The sequence below is a fragment of the Xiphophorus hellerii genome, chromosome 6, assembly GCF_003331165.1.
Source record: "Xiphophorus hellerii strain 12219 chromosome 6, Xiphophorus_hellerii-4.1, whole genome shotgun sequence".
Classification (NCBI taxonomy): domain Eukaryota; kingdom Metazoa; phylum Chordata; class Actinopteri; order Cyprinodontiformes; family Poeciliidae; genus Xiphophorus; species Xiphophorus hellerii.
In genome coordinates, this window is record NC_045677.1 from 1,616,943 (window position 1) to 1,640,835 (window position 23,893).

General features: G+C 40.2%; 2 protein-coding genes across 2 annotated transcripts in view; one reads left to right on the forward strand and one right to left on the reverse strand.

Annotated features, from left to right (window-relative positions):
- The window catches only part of LOC116721387 (tRNA wybutosine-synthesizing protein 3 homolog), a 66,907-nt gene that overhangs the window by 37,400 nt on the left and 5,614 nt on the right, over nucleotides 1-23,893 (forward strand). The window contains exons 4-9 of the mRNA XM_032565071.1: nucleotides 11,074-11,132; nucleotides 19,218-19,298; nucleotides 19,485-19,600; nucleotides 19,684-19,798; nucleotides 19,895-19,916; nucleotides 20,001-20,087. Of these exons, the coding sequence (XP_032420962.1) occupies nucleotides 11,074-11,132; nucleotides 19,218-19,298; nucleotides 19,485-19,600; nucleotides 19,684-19,798; nucleotides 19,895-19,916; nucleotides 20,001-20,087 (480 nt within the window). The remainder of the gene's footprint in view (nucleotides 1-11,073; nucleotides 11,133-19,217; nucleotides 19,299-19,484; nucleotides 19,601-19,683; nucleotides 19,799-19,894; nucleotides 19,917-20,000; nucleotides 20,088-23,893) is intronic.
- Nucleotides 20,292-23,893, reverse strand: part of LOC116721385 (uncharacterized) — a 63,382-nt gene continuing 59,780 nt past the window's right edge. The window contains exon 7 of the mRNA XM_032565065.1: nucleotides 20,292-22,117. Within this exon, the coding sequence (XP_032420956.1) occupies nucleotides 22,049-22,117 (69 nt within the window). The 3' untranslated portion in view covers nucleotides 20,292-22,048. The remainder of the gene's footprint in view (nucleotides 22,118-23,893) is intronic.

A 23,893-nucleotide genomic window follows, 5' to 3' on the forward strand; every position in this document is an offset into this window, starting at 1 on the left:
AATAAGTTTATAGCAGGTGTGTGCATGATCGGACTGCTGATTGCAGCCAGTCCACATTGTTAGCAGAACTAGAGGACCCCAAAACCAAATTTCGCTTAGGGCCCCATGGAGGCTTGGGCCAGTGTTCTGTTTATCTGTGCTATCTATAAATCCGTCCTACCTTAATGCGCATGCGCACATCGATGCTATGTCACATACTGCTTACTCAGCAGATTTCTTATAAATCCAACCTACCTGTGGAAGTTTTGTTTCATGCGTTTTATTTCATCGGAGATTACAGAAAGCTTTATTTAATTTATTTTATACCTGGCTTTCATTAAGCTGCTGTATTACTTCATGTTTTTAGTTTACATGACAGGCAGCTTGTAAATATATTTATAAATGGCTTTAGTTTGCCAGCTGCAAAGTTGTTACTACTGTAAACAAGTCATTGGTTGGCAGTTAATCAGGACAAAATGCGTTGTTTTTTGGGCTATTTTGTCCCTATATTTTAAAATATTTTAGTTTAATTACACTCTTTTTTTATTATTAAACTTTGCTAAATAGACGTTAGCGATACTATGTGGGATTCGAGCTGTTTAATAGCCGGGTAATAGTGTATATTAATCATATTCTATCATTTAAGGAACACAATGACCTGCTCAATTTGGTGGACACATTGTGGCTGCGCTGCATCTGATAACAGACATACAACGTATTAATGCGCAAAAAAAGAGGCGCGATGATCTGTATTTTACGGAGCCCTCTAGGGGACATGGGGAATTTTTTTCTTTTGCGTTACCTCGCAATAATTTTGCGTTCCCTCGCAAAACTGTACTGGTCAGTTATGCAGCATATTTGAATACTGTAAGCCTTTCTTACGGTGGGCGCCGTACTTTCTGCTTTAATATAAGGTTATGTGAGGTTTTTCCATGAATGTTAGTATCTTTTTGTGAAATATCTGAAGTTTTATATCTTTCTTTAGGATAGAAAGGTGCCACAGACCTATGATATAAACAGAAACTTTCCGTAAGTGGGAAAGAAATAAAAATACATCCTAATTTGGACTATTTCTGAGTAATAAGTTATCTGACAGTTTTGATTGTGTCTCTGTTGTGTTCGTAGTCTGAATGGTTTCAAGGGCTGCTTTCAGTGCTGCTCCGTCTTAGCCTTAACAGACATAAACATGCAGGAAAAAATAAATCGATTTTCAATCAGTGTTTTGCACCAAACAGTTTTTTATTATTAATAGAATAGAATAGAATAGAATAGAATAGAATAGAATAGAATAGAAGTACTTTATTCATCCCAGCAGGGTTTTTATTATTATTATTACCAACAAGTTTTTATTATTAAAAACACGACAAACTAATGATGGTAAAGGGCCGCACTGGGTTAACTCGGGGAATCTCATCTGTCCGTGTATCAATCAACTCCAAACCTCGCAAAACACAATTCTGTCTTTGCTCTGTCACAATTATCTATTTATTCCATTTTGATGATCATGCTCCAAACTTTGCAAGGACTGACCGCCCCGCTCACCGCTTCCTAATACACACAAAGCCAGAATCCTTCCCATTCATACCTGGTGACGTCACTCCCACGTCAACACACCTAAGTGTCAAAGTCACGTGCTCCTGTCATATCAATAATTACTTATTTCATTCATATGGCTCTTACAGAGCTTCAGTGAAAACGTGTTTATTATTATTAACTGTTTGGTACAAAACACTGATTGAAAATCGATTTTGTTTTACTGCATGTTCATGTCTGCTATGTGTGCACAAGACTGATATGATACTGTCATAGACATGACATAACACCTGTTAGGAACATACTAACAGGTGTCATGAAGTGTCATCTGGTAAATGACACTTTTAATGAGAAGTTGCTTTAAAAGTTGGATTAGAAGTCCATTAAAAGTGCCAACTTTGCATTATTTTGTAAATAATGACAAAAGTTGGCACTTTTAATAAACTTTGAATCCAACTTTAAAAGAAACTTTACATTAAAAGTGTCATTATTTACCGAATTGCACTTCATGACAACAGTCAGACATTCATAAAGACTCCTTCATGTTCATGACACGTGTTATGTCATGTTTATGACAGTGTCATGTCAGTCTTATGCACACCTGATCAAATAAAGTGTTACCAAAATGGTAATATATTGAAAACACAATGTAATTAGTTTCACCTGGAAAGTGTGTTGTAATTGATGCATGAACTGCATGTTCATGTCTGCTATGTGTGCACAAGACTGATATGATACTGTCATAAACATGACATAACACCTGTTAGGAACATACTAACAGGTGTCATGAAGTGTCATCTGGTAAATGACACTTTTAATGAGAAGTTGCTTTAAAAGTTGGATTAGAAGTCCATTAAAAGTGCCAACTTTGCATTATTTTGTAAATAATGACAAAAGTTGGCACTTTTAATAAACTTTGAATCCAACTTTAAAAGAAACTTTACATTAAAAGTGTCATTATTTACCGAATTGCACTTCATGACAACAGTCAGACATTCATAAAGACTCCTTCATGTTCATGACACGTGTTATGTCATGTTTATGACAGTGTCATGTCAGTCTTATGCACACCTGATCAAATAAAGTGTTACCAAAATGGTAATATATTGAAAACACAATGTAATTAGTTTCACCTGGAAAGTGTGTTGTAATTGATCCTTCTGTGTTGTGGTAGCCTGATATGTTGGCAGTACTGTAGAGTATATGAAGAATTAATGTACAAAGTGGCAAAGCAGATTAATAAAAGACATTAACTAAAAAGTGTACTTCGTTAGCAATTACAGTATAATAAACCAAAAGTGTAATTGTAGCATACTGTGATCACACTACTAATATATAAAATATGGTATGCCAATATACTTAAAATGCATTCTAACTATATTTTAAATGTAATTCAATCACAAAAATAGCACACAAAATATACTAATCAAGCACATTTGGATTGCATAAAAAGCAATGTACTTAAAGTATATTTAGTTAAACTTAAGTTGTTCCAAAAAGGCACATGGAAGTACACTTATTACATTTTAAATTGTGTTCTAGTACAATTTAAATACCATTAAAATACACAAAGCACAAAATTAGCTGTTCCAAAATCTCACACTTTAAGTTAACTAATCCTAAGTGAACTTGAAGCATACTCATTATTAGTCTGACTTAAAGTATGCATAAATATACTAAAATTTAACATACTTAGTGTATTTATTTTTCACCAGGGATTTTAAATGAAATATATGATTATTATAAATACTTGTACTGCAACAAACAAGGACTTTGCCATGGTTATTCCTGCACGTGGTGGCAGATGTCCAGATATTTATACTAACTTACATATGTATTGATGGGTGGTGACTGGGCGGACCAGCAGTTGCGCTCTATTTCCGCAAATTGGGACGTATAAAGAAAAAGTACGCAGGTATGTGCATACGTACAGCTTTATACATCAGAATTTTTTTGTGCGCTGCATTTTTCTAAATTTGTCTGTTCGTTCAAGTTTTAGTGTCAAAACTGTGCACTCTTTTATACACGAGGCCCCTGTTTTTTGATTCACAATCCAACCGTCCTTCTCCCACTTATCCAGGGTTGGGTCGCGGGGGTAGGAGAAGGCCCAGACTTCACTCTCCCCAGCCATTTGGGTCAGCTTCTTTGGGGGGATCCCAAGGCGTTACCAGGCCAGCTGAGAAACATAGTCCCTCCAGCGTGTCCTGGGCCTCTCCCGGGGCCTCCTCTTGGTGGGATATGCCCGGAACACCTCACCAGGCAGGCGTCCAGGAGGCATCCTAACCAGATGCCCAAGCCACTTCAATTGGCTCCGAGATTCTCACCCTACCTTTAAGGGAGAGCCCAGACACTTTAGGGAGAAAAGTCATTTCGACCGCTTGTATCCGTGACCTCGTTCTTTCGGTCACGACCCAAATCTCATGACCATAGATGAGGGTTGGAACGTGGATTGACTGGTAAATAGAGAGCTTCGCTTTTTGACCGAGTTCTCTCTTCATCACGACAGACCAGTACAATGCCTGCTTCATTGCAGACGCTGCGCCAATCTGTCTGTCAATTTCCCACTCCATTTTTTCCCTCATTTGTGAACAAGATGCCCAGATACTTAAACTCCTCCACTTGGGGCAGGACACCCCCCACCCAGAGAAGGCACTCTACCCTTTTCCGGCTCAAGACCATGGCCTTGGATTTGGAGGCACTGATCCTCATCCCGGCCACTTCACATTCACACTGGAGCTGTGAACCGCTCCAGTGAAAGTTGTAGATCATGACCTGATGAAGCCAACAGGACCACATCATCTGCAAAAAGCAGAGATGCGATTCTAAGGCCACCAAAACGGATCCCCTCAACACCCCAGCTGCACCTAGGAATTCTGTCTATAAAAGTAATGAACAGAATCTGTGACAAAGGGCAGCCTTGGCGGAGTCCAACTCCCACCGTAAACAAACCCGACTTACTTCCGGCGATGCGGACCAGACTCTGATGCCGGTCATACAGGGACCTAACAGCCCATATCAAAGGGCCTGGCACCCCATATTCCTGGAGAACCCCCCACAGGACTCCCCAAGGGACACGGTTGTACGCCTTCTCCAAGTCCACAAAGCAAATGTAGACTGGTTGAGCGAACTTCCATGCACCCTCCAGGACCCTGCTGAGAGTGTAGAGATGGTCCAGTGTTCCACGACCAGGGTGAAAACCACACTGCTCTTCTTGAATCAGCGGTTCGACCAACCTCCTCTCCCGGACCCCTGAATAGACCTTGCCAGGGAGGCACCCCCAATTACAGAGGGGGTGTGCTCCCCTCTGTAATTGGAGCACACCATCCGGTCCCCCATTTTGAACAGGGGGACCACCACCCCAGTCTGCCAATCCAGGGGAACATCCCCCGATGTCCATGCAATATTGCAGTCACGCCAACTAACACAATCCTACAACATCCAGACCCTTAAGGAACTTCGGACAGATCTCATCTACCCCTGGGGCGTTACCACCGAGGACCTCTTTAACCACCTCGGCAACCTCATCCCCAGAAATTGGAGAGCCCAACCCAGAGTCTCCAGTCTCCACTTCCTCAATGGAAGGCATGTTGGTGGGATTGAGAATATCTTCGAAGTATTCCGCCCATCAGCCCACAACGTCCCGAGTCGAGCACACCATCTCCACTATGAACAGTGTTGGTGCTGCACTACTTCCCCCTCCTTAGATGCCTGACAGTGGACCAGAATCGCCCCGAAGCCGTACGGAAGTCTTTCTCTATGACCTCTCGAAGCTTCTCCCACCCCCGAGTTTTTGCCTGAAACCACCCGAGCTGCATGCCGCTTGGACTGCCAGTACCTATCAGTTGCTTCTGGGATCCCACGGGCCAAAAAGGCCCACTAGGACTCCTTCAGCCTGACAGCATCCCTCATCGAAGGTGTTCACCAACGAGTTTGAGGGTTGCCGCCACGACAGGCCCCGACAAATTTGCAGCCACAGCTCCAGTAAGCCGCCTTGACAATAGAAGTGCGGAACATGGTCCACTCAGACTCTATTACTCCTTTTCCACCAGCTCGGCTCTACTCGGCTTGCTTTACAAGCGTTTCCACCGGCTTTTTTTCCAAGGCTGGCCCTGCTTTTTAGGTTCCTGCTTCGGAACAGGGCCAGCCAGGCTCTGTCTTCTTCTCAGACGGAGAAGAAAAGAGAGAAGAAAAACAGACGGCCCAACATTTCAAAACTCGCTGCAAAACAGAAGTGATGTAAGATACAAACAAGCTGCGAACATAAAGATGTCGGCTTGTCTTTGCATTGGACTTCAGTATTCATTGGCAGCTCAATGGAGTAGTGAGTAAAATGAGTCGTTTTTGTCCACGTAGTGGAGAGAATGGAAAGCCTCATTAGCCGCTTCGGAGCCCAATGCAGCCCCACGGTGCACCCTAACTCAGATACAGCTAACTCCGCTGCTCTCCAGCCAGAAGTTTGTAGATATATCTGCCTGGTTTTTATTATATTTAAGGTTGCCTACATACAGTCATGGAAGACATTTGAAACACAATATCTGCTGTATTTGTATTGCTCAAACACAACATGCACATTTTCTGAAGATACTCAGCTGTAAATTACTGTTATAAACTGTCAATAATACAGCATGTTGTTTTCATTTGTTTATATTTTATCTTTATGTGAATCTAGGTGCTTCAATTGTTTCTCATTTTGCTGTTGTTGCATCAGAGTTTCCCCGTTGTGAGATAATAAAACATGTTATATAATATTCCATTATTGTAAAATGGCTAGATAGCAGTTCTCCAATTAAATGGTTATGATTTATTAATTGTACAGGACATAAAAATGAACAATTAACCTGAAGGAAACGAGTGATATTTTATCCATGGCTGTATGTCTGCGTAGGTCTAAAACTTACAAGTAATTATGTTTTGTCTTTAATTTACACGACTTTCCAGTTAAATAACTGTGTATAATTGTGTATGTCTGGATGGTAAAAAGTGTTTGTATACATATAAAGTAACATGTCTGTTTTAAATAATTACTTCTGTGTATGTAACTTCCACATTAGTAACTGTGTTATCTACATTTATATACTATAAGATAACATCTGATTACTTTTCCCAGGAAATAGAAGAAAAACATGGCTTACATGATTGTGAACAATGAGGAGAACAGTCAGAACAACTGGATCTCCTTCAGGAGGAAGCAGCTACCAGCACTGGGATGGCAGAGCTCCATGAAGAGTTGAGGCAAACAAAAGAAAAATAAATGCTGTTGTGCTCTCAATGAACTAAGTCTTTTTTATACTCTGTCCACACATAATTGTACATACTGTAGTTTGTATGGCATCAAGGTCCTAATACAGTCCTCCCAAAATGTGAGGAGCTTTACACAGAGTGAAAACATTATATAAATATTTCATTGACACTTAACATTGTAGATTACTAATGAAAGCATCCAAAAGTGAATACATTCAGCAAACCAAACATTTTGACGTTATCAGGTTTGCTATTAACAAGAACCCAAAATACAAGTCATGTTTGTTCATTTCTACTTTGTACAACATCATTCTATCCACTCACTGTTTAGCTGTCTTCCTGGAGATTCTTCAGTGCAAGAAAATGAAATGTGGACAAGAAAATGTGTCCAAAAAGTGTAACCTTAATTAGTGATAAGATTATGAGTTTAAACTTTTAAACCCCCGATCAATTCCTAGTGACTAAAATGTGAAAACATGGAAAGTTTGATTAAAACTAGAACCAGTCAGATTAGAAGGAATACAGCTTTATTTGTTTTCTGTATAACGTCATCAGATGAATCATAATTAAACATATTGAGAAGTTAACATCAGCCACATTTTTTTTAATTATAAATGTTTCATCAGCACATTGAGCACATGTGATCCCTGCTCCAGAAAGGTGAAGGTCTCTGGACATCCTTAAGGTAAACACCGACTAGCAGTCAGGAAGATGGACACTGATGAGACATCCTACAACTCAGAGGCTGCAGGAATATCCACACTGATGGTCTGCAGCGACAGTTTACCAACATCTGAAAACACATTGGAATATATTATGAATGTGCGGCACCAACACACAATTCTGACACTTTTAAGTTATTTGCAACACCCTGGCTAAAATTAGCACATGTATATTTGGCACTGTATTAAGTTTTATAGTCGCCTAATATATACAAAATCATTGTTAGCTTACCCTGCAACGTCTGAGCCACCTGTTTTCCTCCCGCTGCAAGGTGGAGATCAGCTGTCGTCCTCCCCACCATCACATCATTCCTCCAACTGAGCATTTTCTTGAAGTCTCAGAAAAATAACAATCAGGCTATAAAACAATAGCTCTGCTCTCTCTCTTCTTTTTTGTCTCAGAAAAACCAACAACTCATGTTGGGTCGCATAGTAACGAAGCAGTGTATATGGCGCCTGGAGGCGGGGGGCTATACCCCGTACAGCGAGGAGGTGTCACCCTGCTACAAAGCCGAGCCAGGCAAATGGAAACGTGGTCACTCAAAATAGAGCTGAACCGGGTTGCTGAAGTAGAGCCGGTGGAAAAGGGGCAAATGGCCCCCTTGTCCCCTGGAACGTATTCAAAGTTCTCCCGGAGATGGGAGTTGAAGCTCCGTCTCACAGGAGACTCTGCCAGACGTTCCCAGCAAACCCTCATGATACATTCGGGCCTGTCAGGTCTCCCCCACCACTGGAGCCAACTGACCACCAGCTAGTGGTCGGTGGACAGTTCCGCAGCTCTCTTCACCAGAGTGTCCAAGACATGTGGTCGCAGATCTGATGAAACAATAATGTCAATCATCAAACTGCAGCCTAGGGTGTCCTGGTGCCAAGTACACATATGGACACCCTTATGCTTGAACATGGTGTTCATTATGGAAAATCCATGAGGAGGGCAGAAGTCCAGCAAGTTCAGATCAGGGGGCCGTTCCTCCCAACCACCCCCCTCCAGGTCTCACTCTTTTTGCCCACGTGAGCATTGAAGTCTCCCAGCAGAACAAGGGAGTCCCCAGGAGGGGCACTCTCCAGTACCCCCTCTAAGGACTCCAAAAAGTCCTTGGAGGGCACAACCCGAACTGTTATTTGGTGCATAAACACAAACAGTCATAACCCGTCCCCCCACTCATAAGCGGAGGGACGCTACCCTCTCTTTCACCGGGGTAAACCCCAACGTACAGGCACCAATATGGGGGCAACAAGTATTCCCACTCCTGCCCAGCACCTCTTACCGCGAGCAGCTCCAGAGTGGAAGTATGTCCAACCCCTCTCACGGAGACTGGTTCCAGAACCAGAGCCATGCATTGAGGTGAGGCCGACTATTTCTAGCCGAAATCTCTCACACACTAGCTCAGGCTCCTTCCCCACCAGAGAGGTGACATTCCAAGTTCCAAGAGCCAGCTTCTGCAAACGAGGATCGCCAACATGCCCCACCTCCAGGCCTGGCTCCAGAGTGGGGCCCTGGTGACCCGCGTCCAGGCAAGGGAACATTGATTCCAAAGGTTTTATTCATCACAAAGGGTCTTCGGGCTGTTCTTTGTCTAGTTCCTCACCTAGGACCTGTCTGCCTTTGGTGACCCCACCAGGGACATAAAGCTCCAGACAGCATAGCTCTTAGGATCACTGGGACACTCAAACCCCTCCACCATGATAAGGTGGCAGCCCATGGAGAGGACACAATCCAACCAAAACTTCTAATATCTTTTATTTCTTTTTCTCTAACAAGGTTTAACTTACCATATTTTCCGGGGTACAGAGCGCATCTCACTATAAGCCCCACCTACAAAGTTTTTTTTTAAAAACTGGAAACTCACATATATAAGCCGCATTGGTCTATAAGCTACTGATCTCCGCCTCTCTCGGTTTTCCACAAAACTGCCATAAATCTGCTGGATTTATTAAGGTCGCAGCCCTCTGTCTCCAATGAAAAACTATGGATTCGCTCACTCCGAGCTTTGGTGCAGCGGCTCCATTTTCCTCCAGTTCTGTCAGATCGATAGCCTTCAAATTAAAAGTGGCATTATATGAACTTCTTTGTGTGGTTTTCATCATGGAAACCACACAATGAGCCAATGAGGGGGAATGAGTTTGAAGAAATTTTTCTGTCATGCCTGCTGCTAGAATGTGTTTGTTCCAAATGAAAACTAGTCATTTCTTCTTTGATTTCCAATTTTGACTTCCGATGATTCACTTCCTGCTAAAGAGCCCCATGGTGGTTGAAGAAAAATCCACAGAAAAGCCCCATCATGTGGCTGATGCGAAGGCTAGTCCAGGTTTGAAGAGTCTAGGTATTGTAGTTATTATTGGTAGATTCTTTCTACTAATAACAATGGTGCTGCAGTAGATGTAATTGTAGACTTGTACTCAGTCTCAACGCTTTTTTGAGACTGCGTTTAAAAAAAAAGCAGTCTCAAAAAAGCAGTCTTTTTTGAGACTGCTTTTTTCTCAAAAAAGACTGCTTTTTTGAGACTGCAAAATATAGGTAAAGTAGTATACTTTACCTAGTATACTAGGTAAAGTAGTATACTACTTTACCTATATTTTGCAGTCTCAAAAAAGCAGTCTCTGCAAAAGTAGTATCCCCCCTGTTATCCATGCAGCTGTGGAGCTGAGCACTTCCAAGATTATTTTTTAGATTATTATGCAGAGACTCCTGTTACTGCAACCCAGGAAAGGAATTGGAACGAACTTAGAATCCAGAAATAATTCTTCCAGAACAGGAACATTTAGTTTTTATTATTACTTAGAAACTGTGGAGTACTCATTACTTTTACAAATTTAGATCACACTTAGAAAGTCCAGAGAATACTTATACTTACCTAGCAACCCAGAAGTCCAGAGGATACTTGCTTACTTACACTTATTTAGCAACCCAGAATAGGGATTAGAACTTGGAATCCAGAAAAACTACCTTAGCAACTACTTTTTAGACTCCTATTCTTCCAAACCAGAAAAGGAATTAGACCAGAGGATACTTACTTATACTTATCTAGCAACCCCAAATAGGAGGATCTAGTTTATTTACTTTGGATCAACATTATTAGCTTTTTCTACTTTTGCTCTTATTGGTTTGTTATTTTGTTTGTATTTCCTTTAAAATCCTGTAAAGAACTTTGTATTGCCTTGTTGCTGAAAATGTGCTATATAAATAAAATTAACTTTACCTTTATGAGAATCCATGTTCTATTTGATTGATAAAGAATATATGTGATCCTACTTAATGGCATGTTGGGCTAATATGATGCATTTAATTATTACAGAAAAAGTCCGAACTTGTTTCTTGTTTTTTCATGTCACATGCATCTGGTTACTTAAATATCAAAAGCATTGAAATTCTCCATTATTATTGTCTGTGTAATTCCTTTTCAGAACTCATCATTAATCTTAGGATTGTTCAGTTAATAATGAAATAAAGAAATGTTTGGGATTAAACCTTGTTATGTTACAGTAAAATGTATAAGGTCAACTTCCACATCTAAGGAAGTTGAGATCTGTTGTTCTCTGTATATAAACTTAACGGTTCTGTCTTGTCTTTGACCCATTTGTCTCTGTCTTTCTGCAGCACCTGAACCAGTTATGGAGGAAGACAATCTGCTAAGGGAGAGGTTCCAAGCCATCACTGTAAATACTCCTTTTTTTGTGGACTTTAGCAAAACATGTACTCAGTAAAAAAGAAAAGAAAAAAGGAAAACTGAAGTACACAGCATGAATGTTCTGAGGGTACTCAGACCATTTATGCTGCCTTGCAAAACTGTTTATAACTAATAAACTTTCACATGTTGCCATGTTATGACCACATGCAGTGTATCTTAGCATTTTATTTTCCAATACACATGGCACGTAGTTGTAAAGTAGAAGGACAATGTTATCTTCTATCCGTCCATCCATCCATTATCTTATATGCTTATCCCTACTGGGGTCGTGAGGGATGCTGGTGCCTATCTCCAGTCAACGGACGAGAGGCAGGGTCACCCTGAACAGGTTGCCAGTTCATATGAAAGCAACATGAGTAGTCACATAAGTAGTCACAGAGTAGCCAACATGCTGTCACATGAGTAGTTTGAAAACCTACAAATAGGAGTAACATTAATTACAGATAACAATGAGTTAATTTTAACATTAACTAATTTCCCAAGTAATGATTTAATAATTTACTTGTAGTTTAAGAGTGAATGAATAAATAAACAATACTCCAAACAGTGCAATTAATCTGTGTCCAAACACATGAAAAACATTGCATCAAACACTAAATCTTAGTGATGTTACGTGATGTGCCGAGGCTTCGAGGCGTGTGTCGAGTAATGGAGGGGGCGTTTCCGTAAAGCGCGTATCGAGGCTTGCTTCATTTAGGGGAGGAGCCGAAAACGATGACGTCCGAAGCCTCGCTGCCTGGCTGTACCACGTGACTGCTTCGGGAAGTGGCTCAGATGTTGGCGCGGGGTTTGACAGCTTTAGAAACCCCACAGGCTGCATTCAAAATGTGGGTTGTTGTAGGCGAGTTGCGGTCAGTTGAGAGAGTGGATAGAGTTTTGATAGTTTGGATAGTAGAGTTTGGATAGTGGTTATTTAGTTTGAGACAGTTAGTTCGGTGTTTGGAGAGTTTAGGAGAGAGAGAGAGAGAGAGAGAGAGAGAGAGAGAGAGAGAGAGAGAGAGAGAGAGAGAGAGAGAGAGAGAGAGAGAGAGAGAGAGAGAGGAGAGAGAGAGAGAGAGAGAGAGAGAGAGAGAGAGAGAGAGAGAGAGAGAGAGAGAGAGAGAGAGAGGAGATTTAGGAGCGCGAGGACAGGATAGGAGTAGGATGGAGCCGGCGAGAAAGAGGAGGATTTCCCCTATGTGGGAACATTTTGATTTGATAAGCCCTAACAAGGTAAGGTGAACTGAACATTTGCAGATGCATTAGGTTTGCTTATGAGGAACTGTATTTTTCACTGTTTCTTATTTTCTGTAAAGGTGAGGTGTTTATTGTGCTCCAAGGAGTTGGGGTACAATAATAACACCTCATCCATGTAGTGTCAAAAAAGAGAAATCGTTTGAAACCAAAAACTGTGGAGAAATTGTTGTTTCTTAATAAAAATGCATGAAATCATCCAAGTTACACAAGCATTAGCCTATTCACTACCCCCACCCTAGTTCCACAAGCACTTTCACTGTCCTCTGCCTGATTAAGCCCATGCCATTTTTCTAGAGTCACAGAAAAACTTTATTACACAACATGCCATATCACATGACACTACTATTTTGGGAATAATTACACACAGAGGATACATTCAAATAATATTTTATTATACACATATGTGTATACATAATTTATGTAGACAAATGATTTCGTCCTACACCTTTTGTGAAGTCATTCCCAAGAGCCATAATAGACAAAAATTCAATGCATCACACGTGTTAAGATACAGCTGGCTGTGATTATACACCTGGCCAGTAGGTGGTTTCGTGTGCACATGAAGCCTCAAGAAATGAACCCTTTCTCGAACCAGTTGGCTCAAGTGGTTCAATGCCTCATGAGGCTTCATCTCACCATCACTACTAAATCTGTTTTGGTCTTCTGAATGCAATTTGAATCACGTAAACTGTGAACAATGTCTATTTCTTACCAGTGGTGTCTTTGAGGAAGCTTTCAGTTGAGGTTCTTTGTCTGAAGAGAGATCTTTGTGTGAGCACAGGTGTGCCAGGTTACTTTATAGATTTGACTGCTGAGCTTGAACAGTGAAAGAGATGGATGTGTTTGATTCTTTGCTAGGTGCATGCCAGTAGGGTGGATATGGTGAATACATTCAAAAGTGTTGGATTTACTGATTTAACTTGACATTGGTTAAGGTCAACTCCTGATGGTGGATCAACCATAAACAATTATCCAATTTTAGCCCATTACCTAATGTTGAAAAGATGTCATTGAATCAATGTTGTTTTGTGGTCAAATTCTAATGAATGAAGTGCCAACGTCTAATCCAGTGTTTTTCATCACTGGTCCTCAACGCACACTGCTCTGCTAGTTTTAGGCATTCCCCTGCTTCAGCACACATGAGTTTAATTGCTGATTGATTAGCAGGGCTTTGCTGAAAAATGAGGTAAAGAATATTATTAAAATATATATCAAGAAGAAATGGCAAGAACAGTGGGATAGAGGAGGCAATGCTAGGTTTTATTATAGTATCCAAAAAAAGTTGGGGAATTAAGGAAATGTAATAGACTTAAAAAAGAAAATGTTATATCTAGAATAATATTTGGAGATACCGGATTAAATAGTACTCTTAAAATAATTAATAAGCATAATACAGGTTGTTGTAATTATTGTGGAAAATTAAAAACAGTACAACATATATTTTTAGAATGTAATAAATATGTTCAGGAAAGAGAGGTGTTACTTAGAGTTTTAAGTGGGAATAAAAATAAATTAGATATTAGGGAATTGTTTCAGAGATCATCTGGGGATGTGGTTTTTAGCAGTATTTTTTGTTTTCTAAGAACGGGTATTATGGGGAAATTATAATAGGTAAACTTCTGATCCATACTCCAATCTGGAAGGTGGCAGTAATGCACCTATAAGTTGTTTGCCAACCACCATTAAAAAAAAGAAGAAGGGCTTTCCTGAATTGCAATCATCTGAATGGAGTGTGTTGAAACCTGATAGCGTTAACATCCAACTTATGTAAAATAATGGAGAGAATGATAAATGAAAGATTAATATATTATATGTAAAATAAGGGACTTACATCGTCTTATCAGAGCGGTTTCAGGAGAGGGAGAAGTACAATGGATCCAGTTTTATGTTTAGAGCATGAAATTAGAAAGGCTCAAGTGAATAAAGAGTGTTGTGGCAGTATTTTTTGATACTGAGAGAGCATATGGTATGATGGGGAGGGAAGGGTTATTAATTAAAATTAGAGGAATGGGTATAAATGGTCATAGTTTTAGATGGATTAAAAATTTTCTAGAAGAAAGACAAATACAGGTAAGGATGGGGAAGGATTATTCTGAGAGTTTGAATATAGAAAATGGGACACCACAGGAAAGTATAGCAAGTCCGTTATTATTTTCAGTGGTAGTTAAAAGAAGTAGAGGATGGAATGGGATTTTCACTTTTTGCTGATGATGGATCAATGTGGAAAAGAGGAAGAAATTTAGACTTCATTGTAAAGAAGCTTCAGGGAGTAATTTCAGTTGTAGAAAAATGCTCATATAAATGGGGTTTTAAACTTTCTGTAGAGGATACTAAAATAATGTTTTTTACAAGGAAAAGAGTTGATGAAAAAATAACTTAAAATGATATTATCAGAATTTGGAAAGAGTTAAACAATTTAATTTTTTTTTATGTGATTTCATCTAAAAGATGGTAGCTCTTGAGGACTGGACTTGGGGACCCTTGAAACATGCAGGGTAGCTTGCCTTGAGGACCAGGGTTGAGAAAAACTGATAATCAATGTTGAATCAGTGTATTCTGTTTGTCGCACCAATCCCCTGTCCTCCTCCTCCTTGAGCGCTGGGTGGTAATGATGGCCAAATGAAGCTTCGCGAAGCAATGAAGCTTCCAGCCCATTGCTTTGCCAAAAGGTTCATTACTCGATGGTTCATTCATTCCTCACTAGTGACATCTGCTGCTGATACTGTGGCAGCCTTGTCACTCAGATAGACATACTTCAAAAAAATTATAAATGCAACATTGTCACAAAGTTTTTGTCAAATTCATGGTCAGTAACAGGAGAGTCAATTAAATCCAATGTAACTGTAACTGTAATGTACTTATTAAAATGATTTGTAGCCAGACTAATCCTGGAATATGTTGACTGTCAGTGGCTGTTTTCTTTCATGTTACAGACTGATTTAAAAATAAAGACATTTGTTTTAGTGTATTGGGAGTGCGGTGCTTGTTGGGGTGGTTAGTTTTCTGAGTTTTGATTTGGCTCCTGAAAACTGGAATTCTTCAAAACTTTTCATTTTCTTTGAGTTGGCTCTCTGATCTGATCCCTTACATTTTTACTCACCAGGACAGGATTTTACTCTTCCAACAGCTTTAATCTGTTTCTGCTGTGCAAGAAAGATATATCGTTACTGATCAAAATAATAATGGAAATTTCCACAAGGTGAACATTTTGGAGGTGAAGGGGTTCATTATTTTTATTTAAGAATCTTGTGAATGATCATCTCAAAGTATTCCCAGATCTCAGATATTTTCTTCTTGCTGGCTCCATTTCAATCAAGTTTATTTGTGTAGAACATTTCAGCAACAAAGCAGTTCAAAATTCTTTACATCATAAAAACACAAAAATATAAAGTCATAAAATACATCATAATCAACAATTGAGAAAACCAGTAACAAACATTACATTTTGATGAGTGCCATCATCAAAATCATTAACACATCAATTATGTTGGTCAATGTTGCTTTTATTTCAGCCACTGCTAAAGACAAATGCTCTCCTCTGATGCACGACTAAATACAATAACCCATAAAGCAGCAGGGCTTGTCACACTTTTATTTTGAAAACCAACACCTAAAATGAAGCAGTCACGTGACCCATGCAATGTGAGGCACCATTTGTTGCCAGTGACATGGTTTTCAGCACAAGCGTCAAAGTGTGGCTTCATCTGACACGCCCCCTTTTTACTGGGTACCCGCCTCGATGTCTGGGGAGAATTTTATTATTGAGGGTGGGTTAATCATGCTTAAAATTAAGCACTATATGTTGAGGACAGTGGGTTGTCATTCTTTCTGTACGTTTTCTTACTTGTCTGTAAATATTATTACTGACCGTTTGTGCATAATGTGTTGACACAAAAACATCTTACAAATCATTTCAAGCAGTGGAGCGGTCCGCCTCCCCTTTTTACACTGGTGGCATGTCCCAACCACACAGCCACTTTGCTGCTGGCTTGTTTGCAACCGGCTTCTGAATTGAATTCTACTCTGAGCCCTTTTGCAGTAAGTTTGGTGATATTACTTTTGTCTTAACTGTGTTTATTAAAAAATAACTGCATTGTTTTGTGCCAATGCTGCAGCTTGATAGGTAAAAATGTGTTATTATATATGTCAATTATCATTAAGATACATATTCATGAACATTAATTTACATGTTGTTATTAATTTAACTGCACACTCACTTGTACACCAAGTGTACAAGGGGAACCATATGGTTTGCTTGGTTGTTCTCAGACCTATAACCAGCACATTATTTAATATTTATGTTTTTTATTATTTTTCTAACCGGCCCAAACTGGCGCCTTCCTCACTTTTATTTTTGTGTTTTTCAGCTGCTGCGTAGCAGTTTGACCCAAAGCTGACTGACAAGAACTGCAGTGAAGCTGTCAAAAAATGACTTTGTTACTTTCCAAAGCAGGACAAAGGCATCGCAAGGAACCACAGTGACGCCAACCAGAATTAAAATTATGTTACTCCAACACATACTGTTTCCCTGGTTCCTACAGTGCGAGGCTTAACCTCATGGACGCTGTTTTTCCATGGACAATAGACTGTTGTTCTGACAGTCAAAAAGGAGTCAAATATGTTTACAGATCTATGCCTGTTTTCCTAAATAACATGTAATATTAATGCTATGTTATCATTTTTTAAGTTTGTTTACACACATTTTTTTTTAATATAGTATAATAATATGTCGTTTTGAACAGCATATTGTCTGCCAACAAAACTGTGTGTTTAATAACAATGAAGAAACTTTTAATGGTATGTTATTTGGGGCGTGCTGTGGTGGCGCAGGGGGTTAGCACGCGGGTTCGACTCCCGGTCCCGACGACCTTTGCCGCATGTCCTCCTTCAAAAATGGCGCCGGCTCAGCTGGCTGCCTGCAGACGCAGCTCCTGTCGTGTGTGTGTTAATCTGTGTATAAAAAAAATTCTTGCTGTAACTGCGAAATAATTTCCCTGCTGGGATGAATAAAGTAATTCTTCTTATTATTATTGTTGGGAAGCTAGGTTTAGGGCTCTGTGTGGGTTTGTTCCTCAATTATCCACCAGAGGGAGCCAGGGAGCTGCTGTTCCACTGGAGGGCGGATCTGCTGCCTAATCAGATGCACACCTGCAATTGATCTACCTCATCTGCCAGAGCATAAGAGGAGCCACATGCCAGTCCTCTGGTGCTTGAGTGTTTGCTTTAATGGTGCTCTCTACAGCTACCTGGCTAAATCACCTCTTGCCACTCTGGTTCCTCCTTGTGCCTTCAAGACTGTCTATAAAGAATTCCGATTTCATTACCATGACTGGTAATACACTGCTTCTCTTGTTCCACGACTGCTCTGCAGAACCTGTCCGCCCTCCAGCGATTCCAGCATCACCTATCTGATCGCTTCAAGAACCATCAACTCCTGACTTTAGTATTGCTCCTCATACAGCCTCCACACACCTCCCTCTGGTGGATCATTTTCATCATCCTCAGTAAGATCAATATTAATAATTTCATTCAACTTCTGGATTCAAGTTACTCACCTTCTCTGTTTCCAGTGTTCCTGTTTGCTCCTGTCTTCAGAACCCTGGACAAAGATGCATATTTCATTATTCACTATTGTTCAATAAACTTCATTGATTTATTTATTTTTTGAAATAATTGTGTTGAAGCATGTTTGAAAAGCAATGTCTGACTTTCATTTGTTCATTTTCATAGAAGTTTTATTTGTTATTACCTTTATCAGATTCAAGTTATTTTTGTGACCATTGTGGGTTTTCCTTTCATTAACCGAGGGGTACCAACAATTTTGTCCACGTGTATGTCTGAAGAGACACATGGTGTGGGGAGCCATGGTGTTTGGCTTCAGGAATCCTATGGTGGTGGTTTGGTGAACTGTAATAGTATATTGCCATACACAGTGCCTTGTGAAAGATATGCAACCAAGAGGCCCATGATCACTCTGGATGAACTGCAGAGATCTACAGCTGAGGTGGGAGAGTCTGTCCATAGGACAACAATCAGTCGTACACTGCACTATTCTGGCCTTTATGGAAGAGTGGCAAGAAGAAAGCCATTTCTCAAAGATATCCATAAAAAGTCTTGTTTAAAGTTTGCCACAAGCCACCTGGGAGACGCACCAAACGTGGAAGAAGGTGCTCTGGTCAGATGAAACTAACATCGAACGTTTTGGCCACAATGCAAAACAATATGTTTGGCGTACAAGCAACACAGCTCATCACCCTGAACAGACCATTCCCACTGTCAAACATGGTGGTGGCAGCATCATGGTTTGGGCCTGTTTTTCTTCAGCAGGGACAAGCAAGATGGTTAAAATTGATGGGAAGATGGATGGAGTCAAATACAGAACCATTATGAAAGAAAACCTGTTGAAGTCTGCAAAAGACCTGAGACTGGGATGGAGATTTACCTTCCAACAAGGCAATGATCAGAAACATAAAGCAGAATCTACAATGGAATGGTTCACAAATAAACATATCCAGGTGTTAGAATGGCCAAGTCAAAGTCCAGACCTGAATCCAATCGGGAATCTGTGGAAAGAGCTGAAAATTGCTGTTCACAAGCGCTCTCCATCCAACCTCACTGAGCTCCAGTTGTTGTCCAGTTGTGCCCACACTCCCATCTTCATTCATTCTGATTGTAATAATTGCATTTCCGCTGCAAGACTTTTGAAAATGTGCAGTGTCGTTTTATGTTCTTTCACTGTATCTGGGTGCTTCACCTTTAAGATAATGAGTATAAATGTCTAATAGTTTCCCATTCATCTTCTTGTATGGTGAAACAGGAGAAGCATCACATTCAAGAGGACATACTTTGCAAGAAACTTAAACTAGAGGAAGAGAAGCTTAAACTTCAGCATCTAAAGGTTAATTTATTTTACCATCTGAATAATACAATGAATAGTAACCAGAGCAAATAAGCCTCTGTTAACTTTTCTGAATCATTTGAAGAACGCCTGTATTTATCTGTCCACCCATTTTACCACCTGTATTAATACTTATGTTCTGCTCGAGATTCCTGAATCTTCTGTGCTGTGGTTTGAACTTGACAGAAGAGGGCGCTCAGACAGCAGTGGCTGCTGAAGGACTCAGCTTTCCATAGTGAAAATCAGCACAGTTTTCTGTCTGACATGCAGCAGACCAGAGCTTTGCAGCTCAGCATCCACAGGTACAAATCATACACCGCAGCGCAAACACTCACTGTGACCCACACAGTGTTACGCTAATGGGCATTGACTTTTATATTTTTAGAATTGAAATGGAGGTGGACTTTCTGGAGAGACAGGAATCCATCATTTCTACCAATGAGAGTCTCATCCTGAACAGACTGAAGGCTGTAGAGAAAAGTCCCAAGGCAATTATCACGGTAGGCTCAGCTTTTCCTCCAGACAGACCTGGAGCATTGACCCGCAGTTAGTGCTTTTGTTATATTACCTGTTACTGATTGGTTTGTTTCTTCCAGGAGGCCCAGCACAACTTTAATGGTAAAGTCTGAGCTTTTTTTTTTATTTTGGATGTTGTAATACACACCAAACAGGAATTTATCCTGACTGTTTTCTGTCCTATAGAGTCACTACAGGCAAACACAAATAATTTCCGAGAGCATTCCAACCCATCAGCCAAAAACCTCTCACAGCCTAACACACCATCAAAGAGTAAGATCATTTTTCTTTCACAGTTTTTGTTTTCTTAAATGTTATTTTGGTGCACAACAGCATTTACCTCACAAAGCATCTACATGATGTTGGTTTTACAAGAATGGAACTTTATCAATATCTTGGGGAACCTTAAGAATCTTCGATATTTTCATAAGGCTTGCACAAATGACAAAATGAGTTTTAAAGAATGAATAATCTGTGGAACATTCTAGAGAAAGTTTTATTAGTTACATATTGCCATTATCAAGCTTATATTATAAGGTGGTCCCAATATCTAAAAAAAAAACAAAAAAAACATTGAAATGTTCAGTTTTCGGGGTTTCATAAAATTGAAAACTTTAAAAAGTTTTTAAAAACTTGGTTTTAAGGAATCTCCGTTCAGTGTAGAATTATCTATCTTAGGTGTGATCAGTCACTTATTTTAAATTCAGAACAAAAGATGGTATCCAAACTCAAGGCACATTGTGAAGTACCCATCTAGTATTGTGCTACTTGAATTCTTGAAACAGACATTAACTTCAGCATTGTTGGCAGCTAGACAGTATTCTCACAGTGCCCTTTCTTGTCTGTCTCTTTGTCACTAGGTCACTAAGTGCTTCCAGATGAAGAGCTTACGTAGTTCTGCCACATTTTCACTGAGTCTTACCAGTCTAACAATTGATTCTGTCAATGCAACTCAAGATTGAGTTTGTTCTTATTTCAGGATAATAACTTCATAGGCAGATATGTTTTCTATCTACTCTATCTGAAGTTCATAAGCTTACACTTTCTTTGCCAGTGGAAATTATCTTGCCATCAATTGGGTACCACTTTGTGAGACAAAAGGAACCTTGACAAGAAATATCAAGATTCTTTACAATAGCATGATGACATAATGACAGAAAATCTTGTTTCACTGCTAGAATGCAATGCATTAACAAATAGAACAATTAGACAGCAAATCATTCAGAAAATGTGTGATTCATCACATTGTCCTTTAGAGACAAAACAACAGTAGAGATTAAGTGAAGTACCACTTGTTGGAGTTGTGTCAAAGGCACTGATCACAGTAGATACATCATGTCAGCTCTCTCTGGTCAGACTACTTCTCTTCTTGTGTCATTCAGGAGATGAAAGAACTGGCCAAGGTTCTTGTTGTTGAAATCAGAATTGTGAGAAATATCTTCCTTTTAGCATCTGTGTTGATGGTTTCCTCTACTGTTTGGCAGCTTTGTACAAGTATTTTTACTTGAGATAGTCAAGCTGATTGATGCAATGAGAACAGAATTTTGCTTCTTGGTATCCTTGTTCTAAAAGATATGTCACTACATTGCTCCCAGTGTAACTTATTTCAAAGATGCTGTCATCCACCTGCTTTTGAAAAAGGAAAAATAGGGGCTTCTCTCCTTGATCTACACAACATTCTTGGCCACTTCTAGTCAAGTTTTTGTGCATCTCATTCTGCTAGAACATTTCCTTAAGTATGTTAAGACAACAGAAGATTATGGGTAACTGTTCTGTGCTGATACTGTTGGACCTAACCTCAGCTTTTGATGCAGTTGATTGTCAGCTCTTGGTCGACAGGATAAGAAGCTGGATTTGTGTGTCAGGCTTTTTGCAGTGGATCTTTCTACGTGTCTGATATCCCAGTTTTGTAGAAACAAATATGGCGGGACAGTGTGATCAAAATGGGCAATTTGAATTTAAGACCACTATTTTAATAAAGACAAGATTGCAATAACTTCACTTGAAAAGTTACCTTTAAGGCACACAGATCTGCTACAGATGAGGCTTGAGACAATCTCACCCAATTCAATAATTTTATTTATTGCACAATTGTTTTCAGTTTAGTCAAAAAATATACTAATTTAAAACCACTCACACATTAAAAGACAGTTATGGCTCAACTCAGAGATGCAAATCAGGGTAGTGACCTAAAAAAATGAAACAGTAAAAGAAACGGCAAGAATAAAAGAAAATCATGCAACAAACCAAAAAGAGTACCACCACCCGGAAAGTCCACCACCAACACCGTGAGCTGGCCGTTCCTGTCAAAATAAAGTAAAAGGAAACGACATTCAAATTTCATACATTAATTCACAATTATACAGTTCAGTCCACGACAAATCATCAAGCAGCAACAGTTCAAATTAAGGATCAGTCCTGGGACGAACCACTACGCCGCAGCAGACGCCACCCAGAGGGCCACTAAAAGAATCAGTCCGAACTGGTCACAGACCAGCCCAAATCAGTCACACTGGACGAGTAACATGAGCCAGCTTTACACCGACCAGGACGGCAGGCATGAGGCCAGCAACCAAGAGGAAAGGTAGGCAGCTGACAACAGATAACCAAGACGACAGGCGGACCGCCAGCCAGGGGCAAACAGGACAACAGGCAAACTGCCGGCCAAGGACAAACAGCAGCGTCTATCAAAAATAAATGTCAGAAATGGAATCTGGAAGCATACAAAAGATGAGCATTTTACTTACCACTGTATATGTAGTGCCTCTGGCAGAAAGGGAAATCAGGCAGCTTGTACGGGCCGCCTGGATATACAAGTAAAGCAGAGCTAAAGCTATGCTAACAAACATTGAGAGTGTGGGAAGCTTCTTGCCACAAGGAGGATCGATCGGCGATTAGAACGTCATTAAGCGCACCATTCAAGCGTGCATTAATATGCGGCTGTTATACAGAAAATGGAAATAAATCACAAGTAATAAGCTCAATAAACGGAGATGAAGCCTGCCTTACCTAGCGTGCAGCAGCAAACACCGAGGTCTGAACCGGAAGGAAAACAACGTGATGTCAACTAGGTGAGGGAGGGCCCTTTATATACAAAGGGCCAGCGCCACAACCAATTAGATTCAGGCACTTGTGTGGTGCGTTCAGAGCCTACAGGGTAAGATTTCATTATTCTGCTAAAAGCAATTTCAAACACACAATATGATGAATTTTGTTATTAGGGCCTTCCATTTTTTTTCTATTTCTATAAACAACACAAAAAAGAAACTCTTTTGTGGGAGGGCCCCATGTCGGTCAGGGACCCTTATAATATTATTATATAAATTATTCTAACTTTTTCCCCCTATACTGCACCCATGAGTAGAAGCACCCTTTTGAGCTAGCACTGCCTTTGTGAGGATTTGTTTTTTTCTGTGTGTCAATTTAGTTCCTGTGTTGTCTCGACTGCCCTTAATTGCTCCCAGCTGTGTCTCGTGTTCCCTGATTAACCCTTGTGTATTTGATCCCACCTGTGTTCCCTGCTCCTTGTCGGATCCTTGTCTATACTGTCTCTACTGACGTGTTGTCCTCACTGTTTCCATTCGTGTACTATGACCAGTTGCTACCACTGTCTGAGCTCCTTGCCTCTGCTCACCTGTGCTGCCTGGACTTTGTATTTTGTTATTCTTCATTAAAACCATCATATTTTGCTCAACAACCTGGGTCCACCACATCATCCTCACCACAAAAAAAACCCACTCATGACAGAAGGATCTGACTGCAAGTACAATGGTTAAGTTAGCGGTAAGGACATCAACAACATGGACCCACAGTCCTGATTTTTGAAAAGGACTTACCTTACTTACTTAAGGAATTACCTTAAGTCTACCATAAAGGACTACGTTGAAACCATGGCCAAACTCTACTCAGCCTGCACACTTCTCCCGAATGGCGATTAGAATGGTCTTAACCTTAGAATACTGGGTTCTGCATCTCCCTTCATTGGGTTTGATAGAGCTGTTTGAGGACGTGAGGCAGCTCTGGATAAAATGGCTGGTAAGCCACTTCCATCTAAGGCAGAGCTGCCGAGCTCTTTGTTT